Consider the following 13953-nt stretch of genomic DNA (forward strand, 5'->3'; position numbering starts at 1 on the left):
TTCTACTAGTCAAAATGGCTGGACAACTGATGAAATAGGCCTTCTCTGATTGAAAAATGTCTTTGAACCGCTTTCTAAGCACTATATGACTGATGCTAAGCGGTTACTTATTCTTGACGGTTATAGCAGTTATCTAACTGCTGAATTCGATAATTTCTGCAAGCAGCATGCAATAATCTGTCTCTGCATGCCTGCCCATGCTTCGCATCTTTTTCAACCGCTTGATGTGGGTGTCTTTAATCCGCTTAAGAAAGCGTACAGAAAGCTTCTTGAACATCGTATGAAAGTCGGCAACAATCATATTGATAAAGAAGACTTTCTATCATTATATCCAGATGCACACAAGGAAGTCTTTACTTCATCTAATATCTGCAGCGGTTTTAGAGAAACAGGACTTAAGCCGCTTAATCCAGAGCATGTTCTCTCTACGCTTACCTTTCAACTACGTACGCCTACACCACCACTAGTTGAAGGCTCAATTTCCTCTGCTTTTCAGACTCCGCAGAATACTCGCCAGCTAGATCGAAAAGTTCGAAGCCTGCAGAACAGCTTTAATAGAAAGCGACAGCTTTTTAGCAGTCCTATTGCGCATATTCAACATCTTGAGAAAGCGGCGCAAATGGCAATGCAAACCCAATTGCTTTTAGAGCAAGAAATCAGGGCTATACGTGCTGAAAATGGACGACAACACCAGAAAAAGACAAGAAAACGTGCTGAAATAGGAAATGACCGCCTTCTTAATGTACAAAAAGGTGAAAATCGCGTTCAGCAGCTTAACACGCAGCTTAATAAGCAGCCTGCGGAATCTACTCCGGCGCCTCGTCGACGAGCTCCGCAACGCTATAGTGGGTGTGGAACAATCGGACATACAATTCGGAATTGCCCTAGTAAATAGCTATTATTTCATGTATTTTAATTAATCAATTCTAATAGCGTTGGTGGTTTTAAAGGTCGATTTAGATGGGGGTGCGGAAGAGAACGGACCGCTCGGGGGTTTAGACCGCTCGGTGGTTGAAAACGTTATCGCAGCTCCAAGGCCCTTATGTAAGCAGGGCGCGACGCGTTTGTCAAACGTCGAAAAAAAAACCGACAACCTGACAGACAGCGTTAATCTTTTCAAAATTAATTAGAAAAACCATCAAGTTACATTCGGGCAGATTTCACGATCAGAAAACCCGGTCTCCCAAATGGGTAACGCGCCTTCATTCATCAAGGAAAGCTCCTATGTACTTGACCCGGATGGAGAGGTGACCATAATACTACGGAACCCAAACGCGCCATTTGCGGTTTCAAAGTCACAAGAATCGAGCGAATCGGAGTCAGAAGATACCGACAGCGAAACTGAGAGCAATCATGAACAAATGGACACCGATGAGGCCGAAGGAGGCGGTATCGAAAGTAAGGGCCATGTCGACGCCTCCAGCGACAACCCCAGCCAGAACAACAACGACAAAAAGAACGAAGAGGTCCGCTTTCAAGTCTGCAAAACATCTGACTGTCGCTTCTCCCGTGTTCCGAAGGTTATTGAAAGGACCGTGGCAGGAAGGCAGCACTCTTCAGGAAAACGGGGCGGTGGAGATCCCGATCGAGGGTTGGGACACAGAAGCGTTCTTGATTTTGATGAACATCTTCCATTGTCGACACTCTGCCTTGCCGCGCACTCCAATAATCGAGATGATGGCAAAAGTCGGTGTTCTGACCGACTACTATGATTGTCTTTCATCCGTACAAATTTTCGCCGATAGGTTTGCGCCGGAAATTGGTGCACTACGATCGGCCGATGGCATCCGTGACTGGGTGCTCCGACTTTGGATCGCCTGGGTCTTTCGTCAGGACCGTATCTGGAAGGACATCTTTTTGAAGGCTAGTGAGTGGTTTCCAGTGCCTATTCAGACATATGGCCTCCCATTTCCTGGTCATATATTAGTGGCGGACCCGACCACCCACCGGCGAAAGGCGGTGGGTGGTCGGGTCCGCCACTAATAATCAGTAATTCTCCCTAACAATGCTGTGAAATCCTTGCTCATTAGGAATTTAGATGGACTGAATGAACGAAGAGAGTATTGTATCGAGAAGATCGTGGGTCCATTGAATTCAATGGTTCGCGACCTGGCCTGTGAACACTCGAGAAGCAAAGTTTTAGCGAACCCGGATTGCCGTGACTGTCGCTCATTCAAGCTAGGTGCTCTGATGAGACAGATGCACGCTTGCTCATTAGTCTTGCCAACACCAACTGCACCATTTGAAAAGATCTCCTATGGCCAGATTCGGAAGGATATGGAAGAATCCATACGCAAGGGTATCTTGTACAGGCAATGTAACAGGAAACGGTGCCATCCAGCCGATGTCCAAACAGCAGTCGAGCGCATACTTAAATCTTCAGCGCCAAGAAGATTCAGTCAATATAGTCAGCCATCTCGGAATGTACCAGGTGCAGAGAATCTCCCGCGAGGTACAAAACGTCGCCGTCCGGGACGTCATGGACGGCGTCGAACACGCCAGAGACGCGAGCATCAGGAACCTGCGGAATCGGAATCGGAGGAATCGGATTAGGGAGCATGTTTTGACCGAATATCTCCAGAGCCCGGCGAGTTGGTTATCTCGGCTTAAATTGGCATATAGACTGTACGTCATATTATTTCATAGAATGCTAGCCGTTTTGTTTTCCCCCCGATTCAGTAGATATCTATGGCGCGTCCATCTGCGCCGCAATAACTGCGGAGGCCTTGGTTTGTGGTATATATTTTCGGAAAATCTGAACAACTAAGATATCACCCAAGAGATTGCTCCCGGGCTCATAGCCTGCTGTAATACGGAGAAGATTGATGATTATTAGTCACATCTGAAAACTTGAAGGTTTGTGTACAAGATGAAGACCAGATTGGTTGGAAATCAATCTGATTGTATACGGAACAAATTCCGTGTATGAAGCTCTATTGTTTACTTGATCGTGGCTCGATTCACCAAAAGTTGAATAGCATCAAAATTATTACTGATAAGACGGTAATGCAAGCCCTGCTTACCTGCCCCACACACGTTTTCCCTTTTTCTCATCTCCTCTAAGCTTGAAATTTCGTCGTTTAAAACCAATATCATCGATTTTCATCGAATATAATTTGGCTGTCACAGGGACCTTGATCTAGGAGCTAAATCATCCATCCGTGTACCCGTTTAAGGCCATGGTTCACTGAGCTTATGGCTGTCCGCCCCATTTCCCAAGGCGTGATAGTAAACGGATGTGTAAACGCCTTTCTCTGTGACTGTAGCCGACAGCCATGTGTGAGCAGTGCTAGTCTTCTTGAGGTCCCGATTGGGCCTAGCATCCTCGTCAACTGATTTTATCTCCTGGAGAAACGACAACAGAAGATCACTTACTGAAGATATCGCAGAGTATCCGAGTATGAGCTTGCAGTTTCATGCCATCCAAGAAGTTCGAACCATTGTGACAGAGCCTGTGCAACTTCTTCGTCACTTCGGTCACAAATCGCAAAGTAGATTCTAACATCGGGGTAGGTTTGGCCAGGGTGGATTTCATAATTCATGTGAATGGCATTGATGGTGTAATTCCGTCTAGCTCCAAGATCTCCCATAGCCTCCTCAAGAGGCCAATACTGCGATCAGTCACCGGCCCGCCAAGCTTTCCTCCAAGCGTGCAAACTTCTTTCATCTTGGCCCAGGACCATTGATGTGCAGTGCCGTAAAGCTTCAGTCGTGATTTGGAAGGGTCGACCAAGTCCCAACTGAAGAACCTTACAGGCAGATCGAGACCGAGGTAGAGATTCATAAAATATCAGACACACATGCTTCTCTTAATAATCTTCATGGATTTCCAAATATACATAGAGCCTCTCACGAAGACTTCTTCTGCTTCGACACCTCCCTCTTCACTCCACCCATTTCACTAAAGACAAGCTCATCTCTCTCCCACATGAGCTCCACAGCCGCACCGACCGGGCCTGTAAACACGCCCAACAGCACCGTCTTCACCACCAAGCCAAACCATCCAACCCGACTGTAGACCGCGAGATGGGCAGCTTTATACATACTAATCGCCCAGACTAGCACTCCCGCAGAGCCAATCAAATAATCCCATTGCAGGAACGCATGGACACCCTGCCCGAGGGTTTCGACCTGCAGGAGCGGCGATCCCCACGGCAGCGGGATATCATATACCTTCAGCGGATGAAGTGATTCTCTCAGATTTTCATCAATAATGGCGGGAGCTACCACAGTAGCAAGCGTCACAATCCAGGAGATCAGATGCGTGATGGCGGTATTCGCGAATGCGAATGCATACACCCGTCTAAAGGCACGTAATGTTGCCCGTCCCCCGTCAGTAGACCGGTCGTCGGCGATGAAGGGAGTGAAGACGAAATGCACTAGGGTTGAGAGAACCGCCACGTATGCGGGCCAGGGTTGCCAGATGGCGATAAAGATTTGCTTGAGATCTGTCGTGATGGTCTCTGACAGCGGAAGGATCATGAGCGTTGAGGGCACCATGTATCCGACTATGAAGACAAATGGGAGCGCGTTCAGCACGGCGCGAGGAGCTCGGATGGTCTCCACCGTGGGTTTGCGCGCCGTGGCTGAAGTCATGAGTTGAACGAGACAGTACAGTGGTGTTGCAAAGGCGAATGTAAGGACTTGGGCTATGAGGCCGAAGATTGTAGGGCTGGCATGTAAGGTTAGCATGGCTGAAGTTCTCGGCTTACTTCCAATTTCCCCATAATGTAAGGGATCATGGATTAGCACTCACAAGGCAGCAAACGTCCACTGGTTTCCTCTTCTCCATGATTCCAAGGTCACCAACACCCAAGCTGAGCCAAATGTTCCGGAAAATCCAATGGAATGTAGCGTGAGACCCGGATGAGTTCCATCTGTCGTGGGCCAGAAAAACGTAGTCAATACTGTAAGCAGCCTATCGACACCCTCTAACCCAGTGTAGACGGTTCTCAACGGCTCATCTGTGCCTGGCAGTCTCTTAGCTGCAATCGCATCCAGAGCCAATCTATGCGCGCCATTGATTTCGGCAAAGTGAAAAATGGTGTAGAAAACGGAAATGCTTAGGAGCAGTAGAATGATTTTAGCAGCCATATTGGGTTGTTATTACTGTGCAGAAACCGGAGCTCCGGGTTCATCCAGCTTATTTAAATTTCTAAGTTGGTTGAATATAAATTTGTGGATCCATGGGTATCCGAGGGATGGTCAGGTCAACTACCCCATTTGGCAAGGGTTGCGAGGAAAAATGCGGAGTCGGCGATCAAGGGATGCCGAGGGAAGTATAAGCGATCCCACTCACATGGTTTTATTTTGTATAGTAATCAATACTACGAAGTACTTTACTAAGTTTGATCTAATTTGTTCATCTTCGCTTAGCATATCATCGTGAATGAGACTCTGGGGCTTGGCAGTCACATGGGGTTGATCCCCAAACACACCCATGGGAGAGTGACTGGGGTAAAGTTCCAGGTACGCCGTGAATGAGCCATATGAGCTTTCCCTTCGAGTACTGCCTGCATCAGACGTGGTGAATATGTTCTAGGAAAGGGTGAAGCTGAATGCCTCGGCGAGAAATCGGCTCTTTTATCTGGAGCTCCCCCTCTGGGAACCTCCAAGTTTCCTACATCCCCCCATACAAACCGTTCATCAGTTCTCCAGATAAATTTCCTTGATACATGTCCTTTGGGACAACCAAGGGCCTATTCTGGGTCTGCTTATTGCGTTGCAAAAACGGTGTATGCCGCCCGATACTCTCCTTCTGATAAAAACGTCCAGTGATGTTGCAGCAACATCCATCTAACACCAACCATTATGTCCTTACGACTTATATCGTGACATATCCCAGGCCCGGTATTCTCCGGGTTGACAAAAGCTCGTGAATTGCGCGTTCAAGCAAATACTGGGCTTTACCACACGCTTGTACAACTTCAAATTCTCATATGACGGCAGGAGTCGAGATACTGTCGCATGTCATTGCTAAAAGCTTTCATCTCGAAAGATGCCATAGAAGCATCTGGATCTTGATCTTGACCTTTGCATTTACCAGACGAATAGCGATGTGATACATGATTGTCACTCTGTGATATCAGAATCAGACACAGTGCGTTTATGTGCATTGAACCAAACCCACCTGTCGTGAGAAGACTGCCGCGAAATCGTTGTCAGGAAGTCATCAAGAGATCAGCTAGCTACCAAGACGGATATGCCGAGGTACAATCTTGGTGCATGTCTTCATGCAGTATCGTCGTCTGTGAAAATCCAAATCGGACGGCCGACCATCCCTTTCTTCTCATCAAAAGGGCGAAACCGAAGTTCGCCCCGAGTCGGCAGTGTACGAGAATAGCCGGCTTTTGTACACCACAGTCCGATAGATGCCAATCTGGCAATTGATGGCTCCGGAGCCCCTGGTCCATCTTCTAATACCGGCATTTGACGGAAGTCTCCCTGGCATCACACCGCGGTGGACACGGAGGTCAATTGCAGACATGCATCGTTCGAATATCCAAGAAATCGATCTCACGGACGCAAAATGCCCACAAGACCTAGTTGAGGCCGCAGCAAATGTATCCTAAAATTTCCATTGCCCTCATAGTGGCGGTGAGTGAGCGTCTTTTGCAAATCGGAACCCATAGGGCTCTCGCCATATGTGACAAGTACACATAGCAATCGGCGGTGACCAAAAAAGCAATTTACCAAGGCAACAAACGACGAAAATTCGTCCGAGTTTCAACATCGGGCTCCATCATATGGGCTCAGTAAAGTAGCATGGCGTATCAATAATGGCAGCTGTTGAGCCGGGGAAGATAAAGCTCAGCACAAGATTTTAATTTATATCTTCCTGTTGCATTGTTTTGCTCGTTTTCGTGATTTCGACTTGTCTTGTTCAGCGTGGGTCGATTGTTGTGGGCTGGGGACTCTCTGCGGACTATCGCAATTGGCCTTCGCGATTTCTCATGTGGTTTTCTCACTCGCGAGTTTGCGAGCGTTCGCGTGTTTTCGTCTGACTGTTCGCGTGATTCCAGTCTTTTTTCTGTGCCCCCCCCCCCCCCCCCCCCCCCGGGATTTTCGGTTTTTTTTTTTTTTTTTTGCCAAAAAAAAAAAAAGTCTGCTATGTCCTCCAACACCGCGAGCCCGGCCCCGTCTTCGCCAATGTCCGAGCTCTCGGCCCTTGGGGCCACCCCTCCCCCCCCACCCCACGCCTGGGTTCTTTTTGCCCTCCGCGGAGGAGGGTGGCGTAAGTGTTCCTTCCACTTTGGCTTCGCGTGCTGGCTATGCTTCTGTGCTTCAAGGTTAGCTAGGAAAGATAATGAGCATAACAACATGTACAAGGAGCCTGGTGCAGCCTTTGTCCCACGTTTGCGCTCCGCCTTTCCTATAGTGTTCCTTGAAGTTGCTGTCACTGAGTCGTGACCAAAGCTGGTCAAGCACATCGGCTACAGAGTGGCACCCCAGAGTCGACCTTCTTCATTATTCTCTCCACGTGCAGGACGCCCCAAAAGTTACCGTTCACCATACACGCAGTGGGAGCCGCCTATCGAAATGGAGCCATCTATTCGCACACGTGCCGTTACCCTGCTGGATCTCCCGGACAGCGTCCTGCTCAAGATAGCTCGGTATGCCGACCTATTATGATCATGCGTCATCAATATCAACACGGAGAAACGGATCATCGACCCCGCCGAGGATGCAAACGACCATCTCCCAATGGATCAGTTGATCAGAGGGTGGCATACACCGGTCGCCTGCCCCCGCTATCACCAAGCTTTGCCCTGTCAACGCCGTGGCAATATCACACTATCTTTACACTGGCCTATCTATCCGGTCGTCTCCATTGCAGAAATGGGACCTTATGAATCTGATCCATCTGGACGAGAGCAAACGAAGCCCGAGCAATTCGAAGATGATGAGCATGAAGTAGAGAGCATCCTAGGAAAGCAAGAGTATAAACGAGATATTTCAGCGACAAAATCCACAGAATACTTGATCCTCTATTTGAGAGGGGTTACGAAATTAGAGATGACCAGTGGATCAGGCAATCTTGACTTACTCGTCCGACACCTTCCCTAGGCAACTAGTCTCCAACTTGGCCGAGAGAAAAAAATGTCCTGTATTATATCCCATTCCGCATTGAATGGCATGAGGATATGATCACCATCATACTTGTTATTAGTTATTTCTATAAAATACCCACTATGCCTTTCGCATGATATATGGATACTGATGGGCTATCATAAAGACGGAATCGTGGGAAACACAAGCAAGTACGAATCCCCGAGAGGCAGCGTGGGAAACAAGGTGATCAGACATTCTAACCACAAATTGGAAACCAGTCCATTGCGAGTTTCCCTACTACTGGGCTTGTGATCTCTACAATTTTGCAAAAATAGGACTTGAAGATGTCTTTGCCATCGCAAAAAACCCAAAACATGTCTATGAGGCAAATCATGAAGGGTACAATACCCTCATCATCATCGAAGCATATCAAATGCTCGATGAAGACCCCCGGCTCACTTACACCACGAATAAGAGTGGGCTCCAAACAACTTCAAAGCCTTACGATCCAACGAATTCTTTGCCCCCTGTGGTTTCACGTGGGAAGGTTAGACTTTTCAAAAACCCCCTTTCGAAACCTGAACACCCATTATCCGTGGACTCGAAACAATGCTGAAGTTCTCGAACAAGCTAAGTACAAAGGAAAATTTTCACACAAAAGACTGGCACAGTTTGGTCGATCACGTCCGGATACAATTATCTCCAGCCACATTCGAATATGCCAACGATTGGCAATGTGTACGCAAAGAGCAAGAGTTCGCATCCCATAACTGCATGCTATCCTCCGCGAAACCCGTTCATGACAAGCGCGACGAGGCATACAGTCGGTGGTTCGAGCGGGACTCAGAATGCCACGGTCTTTAACAAATCGCACCGGGTCGACTAAGAACCAAAATCGGCCAGACCGTGTCCACGGCCTAGAACCGATATGCTTGGAGATGATAAGAGAACACGAATGTGGCTGTGGCACTGGACATGGTTATGAGGATGCACGGTTAGCGAACTCTAACCGCACTATGGATCATTTGCAGAAGGAAAGCCAGCTCCACATGTAATATTTCCACAGCCTTCTGAGGAACGATAATGCTTTTCATGATTCGCACATCGACACATGTCATACGGTTAACTTTGAAGGAGGTCTGATGTCATTTGGAGCACGGAATTCAACAAAGAAAATCATAAACCTGTCATAGAGGAAGACCCTTCGTCGAATCTGCAACAAAATCCAAAATTGCGTGTTTTTCTTTGGGTCGCATACAGATTCCTATCTGATGCGGCAGCAAGCTGGGCGAGGGTTTTCCCTAGCAAGCTAACGAGACGCCACCCAAAACTACGTATAATTTTAAGATCTACCAGGGATTATTCATGGTCTTGCCTATGCCTTAGGAATTGTTTCCAAACATTGACTAGACGTCGAATTATGATTCGCCGAGAATCATCTCCCCAGAGAATATTTCGTGAGAAACCTTCAGAACAGATGTCATTGTGCTAGAAAGTATCTCTCGGACTTCTCCAGGTGATAAATATACATCCATGTGATCAATCCACATTTCCTAGTCGACAAAAGGCTTTACTATCGCGTACATCTATATTGCCCAACAGATGGATCGCGGCCTTTGACTACGTGCTGTTGACTCAAGCAAAGGAAAAGCTTGTGCACAAGCGGGACCATATTTTCAGATTGTATCCCGGCAGGATACAAATGACGGTTCAAGATCATGCTAAACAAGCCGACACTGGAACAAATGTCAAGTGCAAGCCCATTCGGGCCTGGTCGATCAATTCGGTCATAAAGCACCCATACTTACTAAAGACCACAGTCGGGAATCAAGTAGCTCATTCCTCAATTGGAGGATGCGCGTTGAAACTGACCGTTGCTCGATTTTCAGAATTAGTCTTAAAGAGTCCCTGCTAGCACCATTCAAAGCCGTTCCTATGTGTGTTAAATTATAATTCATGTCGTATCTTTCCCAACTAACAGTTCTAAGTTCAACTTCACCTGCACAGTCATCAGGCGTGAATCAACAACTTCTACGCACTTATGATTCCTGATATTCCTAGACGTTTGCCATGTCGCCACTTAGTCTCTGAACCAGAATGAATGATCAACGGTGCTCGGACCTGGGATACTCAGAGAACCAAGGCGTTGCGGTGGTAAGTATTCAGGGCCATAGATACTTCAACTGGGATATTACACTTGCCCTCGGCGATGGTGACACTGTGGGTGATTTCAAAATGTCTCAGTTATGGTGGGTTTAATTTATAAGGAATTGGAAGTCGATTCTGCCTGTGACTGTGGCTCGGTTCATGGGTTAGAACAAGGGCATTCTATAAAGCACTCACTTGGCATGCATTATACAGTTTTATGGGAGCGTGCGAAACCGACTCAAGCTGTCCGCCACAAATACTGGCCGTTCGACTTCGACACCAATGGCTTGCCGAAAATGACTCGGAAACCCTGCGGCCAACCCGTTCTCGTGACGGACCACAAAGACAGACTCACTATTCCCGTCATAAGAGGTTACTACCTTCTGTGTGGAGGCGCTATTAGCGATCGGTATCAATGAATCGTCAACTCCAGAGGCCTCGAGAGAGCTAGTAAGATTCATTATGGTTCCTTCTATCTCACATCGGCTCTTCAAAAGGAATTCCCTGCGGTGGATTGGAAACCGAACTGGGCACCCCGATCCTTCAGTTTCGTTCCCTATCCAGGCCCCGGCGCCTTTTTCATCAACACCGAGGACCAACAGCCTTCGAAGCCCAACCAACTACTCCAAACGCTACAACCAAGCCTTCCCTGTCCGAGTAAGGCCATCTAATAACTAGCCCTTCTCTCTACGTTTAAATAAACCCCATTTTGCCTAAATATCTCCCAATTTAGCCGGATAGCTTCAACATGCATACTGCCTACATCCCAGCCTAGCTGCATCTGTCTAGCTCATCCTGCACCGCCAGCAAATCCAATTCCCAATTCATGAACCGATTTAAACCAAATCCTCATCTTCAACCCACTCGATAGAGGGACACTTAAAATGGCTTCCGTCGCTGAACCCAACCCTATTCCTCCGCTCACTTTTTCCAATCGAATCCAAATCGCAACAACATACATCTTCCGCGTACCATGGACAATCTTCACTACTCTTCTCCGCCGCTGGAATCCTTTCTCCACGTACAAGCCACCCCCGCTTAGAGAACATCTCTTTCGACATGTTATGACCTGGTAACAACCCTACACCTCCTCTCGTAGCCACCACCCCCAATCCACACTCCAGCCCTAACTACCAATGTAGTCTTGGAAACAACCTCCCCATCTCCACAACCAGCCTCTCGATCGACAGAAAAGGAACCTCAATCCTAACATCCCCCCGCTACTCCCACATCCAATCCAACATCTACCAACGCATCTACACCCCCACTTTCTCCGGCTACTTCATCTGCCGTGGTCTCTCCCCGTCCCCTCTCCCCCCAAAGGAAGCAGACATCTTCCTCCTGCACTGCCACGGAGGCGGATACGTCGCGGGCCATCCAGCAGCCGGCGCCGTCGCGCATCTCTATGTAGCGGAACAATTGCGGAAGAAAGGTCTGTCTGTGGCGGTGTTTAGTCTGGATTATTCACTTGCGCCGAAGGCGCGGTGGCCTACGCAGTTGCGGGAGGTGGAGGCTGCGTTTGATTGGGTGGTGGGTGAGTTGGGGGTGCAGAGGGAGAAGGTGGTTGTTATTGGGGATTCCGCCGGGGGGCATTTGGTGTTGGGGTTATTGGTTAGGTTGTATCTAAGAAGGATTGAGAACACGGAGGGTGGAGATGTGGAAATCGAAATGGAAAGACAAAGGGATGATGATAGACCCGGCGCAGCGGTGTTGTTGAGTCCGTGGGTGAATCTGCATTCGTCGCATCCTCGTGTCTTGGCGCTACATTGGGAAGAGAGGTTGTTTAAGATCGGGCTGGATAAGTACTGTGAGATGGTGATGGGGGAAGCGTCGCGGGAGGTGGATGAGCTGTATGGGAACTTTGCGGTGGGAGGGGAGAAGCGCGGATCTTGGAAGGAGATTTTGCCGAGAAATACTTGGGTCTCGGCTGGGGAGGAGGAGCTGGTGTTTCGGTATGATATTGAGGATTTGGTGGATAGGGCTAGAGAGGATGGAGCGGATGTGCAGCTGGAGGTGACGGAGGGGAAGAATCACGCGTGGCAGAGCGCGGAGGCGTTCGGACAGCAGAGTCAATTTCTGGCGCTGTCGATGGATGAGGACGAGGGGGATTTAATGCAGGGATATAAACGGGTTGCGGAGGAGATATTCAAGATGGTGGTCAAGATTGAGTCAGATGTGTGTACTGTATAAGTTTATTAATGTTCTAGCGGTTGGCACTGCCAACGTCTTGATCTATATGAATATGCCAGATCACAGCTTCGCCTGATAATCTTTAAACGCCTCATACACAGCCGTGACATACTGCACCGTGTTCTCGTTTCCCAGCAACCCATACCCCATCTTATTCATGGCATAAGTGATCGTCATCTTGCGATCAAGGTCCATCATCCCGAAGGACCCTCCAAACCCTCCCCAGTAACAGATTCGTCCGTCCGGAATCCATTTCAGCGACGGTTCCGCACCTTGCGGAGGCAAGCCATATCCCATGCCAAATCGTAGATACAATCCCAGCACCAGGTCCTTCCCACTCATCTGTTCCTGGAAGATCAGATCGATCGTCTCCGGCGACACAAACCTCTTCCCGTCCACCTCACCGTGCAATGACACGATGGACAGAATCCGATTGACAGCCCTCGCGTTCGCAAACCCTGCCATCGCACCGATCCCCAGACGCCGGAATTCGGGCGTATTGCACTGCTCGGCATCCATGTGGCTGCCGCGAATCGCACGCGGCTGGATGCCATCGCCGTCAATGGTGAAGGGCAGCGGCGGCGGAGGCTGCATCTGGCCGATACGCGACCAGTGCTCCTCTGCCACTGGGAGATGGAAATCCGCGTCGCGAGGTCCGGCAAGTTCGGCGTGGATGAACTCGCCCAGCGTCTTACCGGTGACGCGACGCACCAGCTCCCCGACCAGATAGCCCTGAGTAGTCAAATGGTAGCCCGAGGCGGTGCCGGGCTCCCACCAAGGCTGTTGCTGAACGAGCTTCTCCAGCGCGTTGGCAACATCGTAGAACCCATTGGGCGCGAGAGGCGGATCCCATGAGGGTAGACCGGCCGTGTGGCTGAGGAGGTGTCGCACTTGGATCTTCTCCTTGTCAGGGGTTGCGAAGTCAGGCCAGTATTTGGCGACCGGCGCGTTGGGGTCCAGAATGCCGCGGTCGACGAGGATCAGGGCGGCGAGGTTCATCACCGTCTTGGTGATGGACCAGACGGGCACGATGGTGTCTTCTTTCCAGGGCTCGGTGCGCGCTCGATCAGCGTATCCGCCCCAGATATCGACCACGGTGCGGCCCCCGATGTTAACGCAGATGGAGGCGCCGATCTCATCGTGCGAGTTGACCCGTTTTTCTAGCAGGTCGCGCACGGCGGAGAAGCTGGGATCGCAGGATCCCTGGACAGAAGTCATGATGGCTATGGCTGAGGTGGAAGTTGTGGGATTCTGTCTTCTGCTCCTCTAACCGAAGGCCGAGCTAGTCTGGCTTTAGCGCCGACGTGGCATTTTTCATTATGACAGGCGATGATAATTAATAAACTAGTTCGTTGGCTAATTAGTAATCTATTGTGTAGGCAATTCTACAAACTGACCATCATGATGGGTTCTGTCTGCCAAAGACCTTTGGCAGGCAACAACTTGGTTCTTAACTGCATCTCCTGCCAATCCCCACGAGGGGGTTTGTATGCAATGACGTCATGCATCGCATTCGGAGTGTCGATGCCGAACAAACTGAATGAGGTTCCTCTGATTATGCGA

At 49.1% G+C, this 13953-nt stretch overlaps 5 protein-coding genes across 5 annotated transcripts; 3 read left to right on the top strand and 2 right to left on the bottom strand.

The window, feature by feature from the left end:
* Positions 1 to 1187: 1187 nt before the first annotated feature.
* On the top strand, positions 1188 to 1983 carry LDX57_010349 (uncharacterized protein; the record flags this gene model as incomplete). The annotated part of the gene is made up of 2 exons (XM_046092103.1): positions 1188 to 1466; positions 1543 to 1983. The coding sequence occupies 2 exons, from the start codon at positions 1188 to 1190 to the stop codon at positions 1981 to 1983; spliced, it is 720 nt and encodes a 239-aa protein (XP_045948080.1).
* Positions 1984 to 3849: 1866 nt separating this feature from the next.
* Positions 3850 to 5094, bottom strand: LDX57_010350 (uncharacterized protein; the record flags this gene model as incomplete). Its single annotated transcript, XM_046092104.1, has 2 exons — positions 3850 to 4672; positions 4757 to 5094. The coding sequence occupies 2 exons, from the start codon at positions 5092 to 5094 to the stop codon at positions 3850 to 3852; spliced, it is 1161 nt and encodes a 386-aa protein (XP_045948081.1).
* Positions 5095 to 7704: 2610 nt separating this feature from the next.
* Positions 7705 to 8067, top strand: LDX57_010351 (uncharacterized protein; the record flags this gene model as incomplete). The annotated part of the gene is made up of 1 exon (XM_046092105.1): positions 7705 to 8067. The coding sequence occupies one exon, from the start codon at positions 7705 to 7707 to the stop codon at positions 8065 to 8067; it is 363 nt and encodes a 120-aa protein (XP_045948082.1).
* Positions 8068 to 11264: 3197 nt separating this feature from the next.
* LDX57_010352 (alpha/beta hydrolase) lies at positions 11265 to 12390 on the top strand (the record flags this gene model as incomplete). The annotated part of the gene is made up of 2 exons (XM_046092106.1): positions 11265 to 11272; positions 11343 to 12390. 2 exons carry the CDS (start codon positions 11265 to 11267, stop codon positions 12388 to 12390), a joined length of 1056 nt encoding a protein of 351 aa, XP_045948083.1.
* Positions 12391 to 12450: 60 nt separating this feature from the next.
* LDX57_010353 (serine hydrolase domain-containing protein) lies at positions 12451 to 13608 on the bottom strand (the record flags this gene model as incomplete). Its single annotated transcript, XM_046092107.1, has 1 exon — positions 12451 to 13608. One exon carries the CDS (start codon positions 13606 to 13608, stop codon positions 12451 to 12453), a length of 1158 nt encoding a protein of 385 aa, XP_045948084.1.
* Positions 13609 to 13953: the final 345 nt, after the last annotated feature.

The sequence above is a fragment of the Aspergillus melleus genome (assembly GCF_016097325.1).
Source record: "Aspergillus melleus strain CBS 546.65 chromosome Unknown contig6, whole genome shotgun sequence".
In the NCBI taxonomy this organism is placed as follows: domain Eukaryota; kingdom Fungi; phylum Ascomycota; class Eurotiomycetes; order Eurotiales; family Aspergillaceae; genus Aspergillus; species Aspergillus melleus.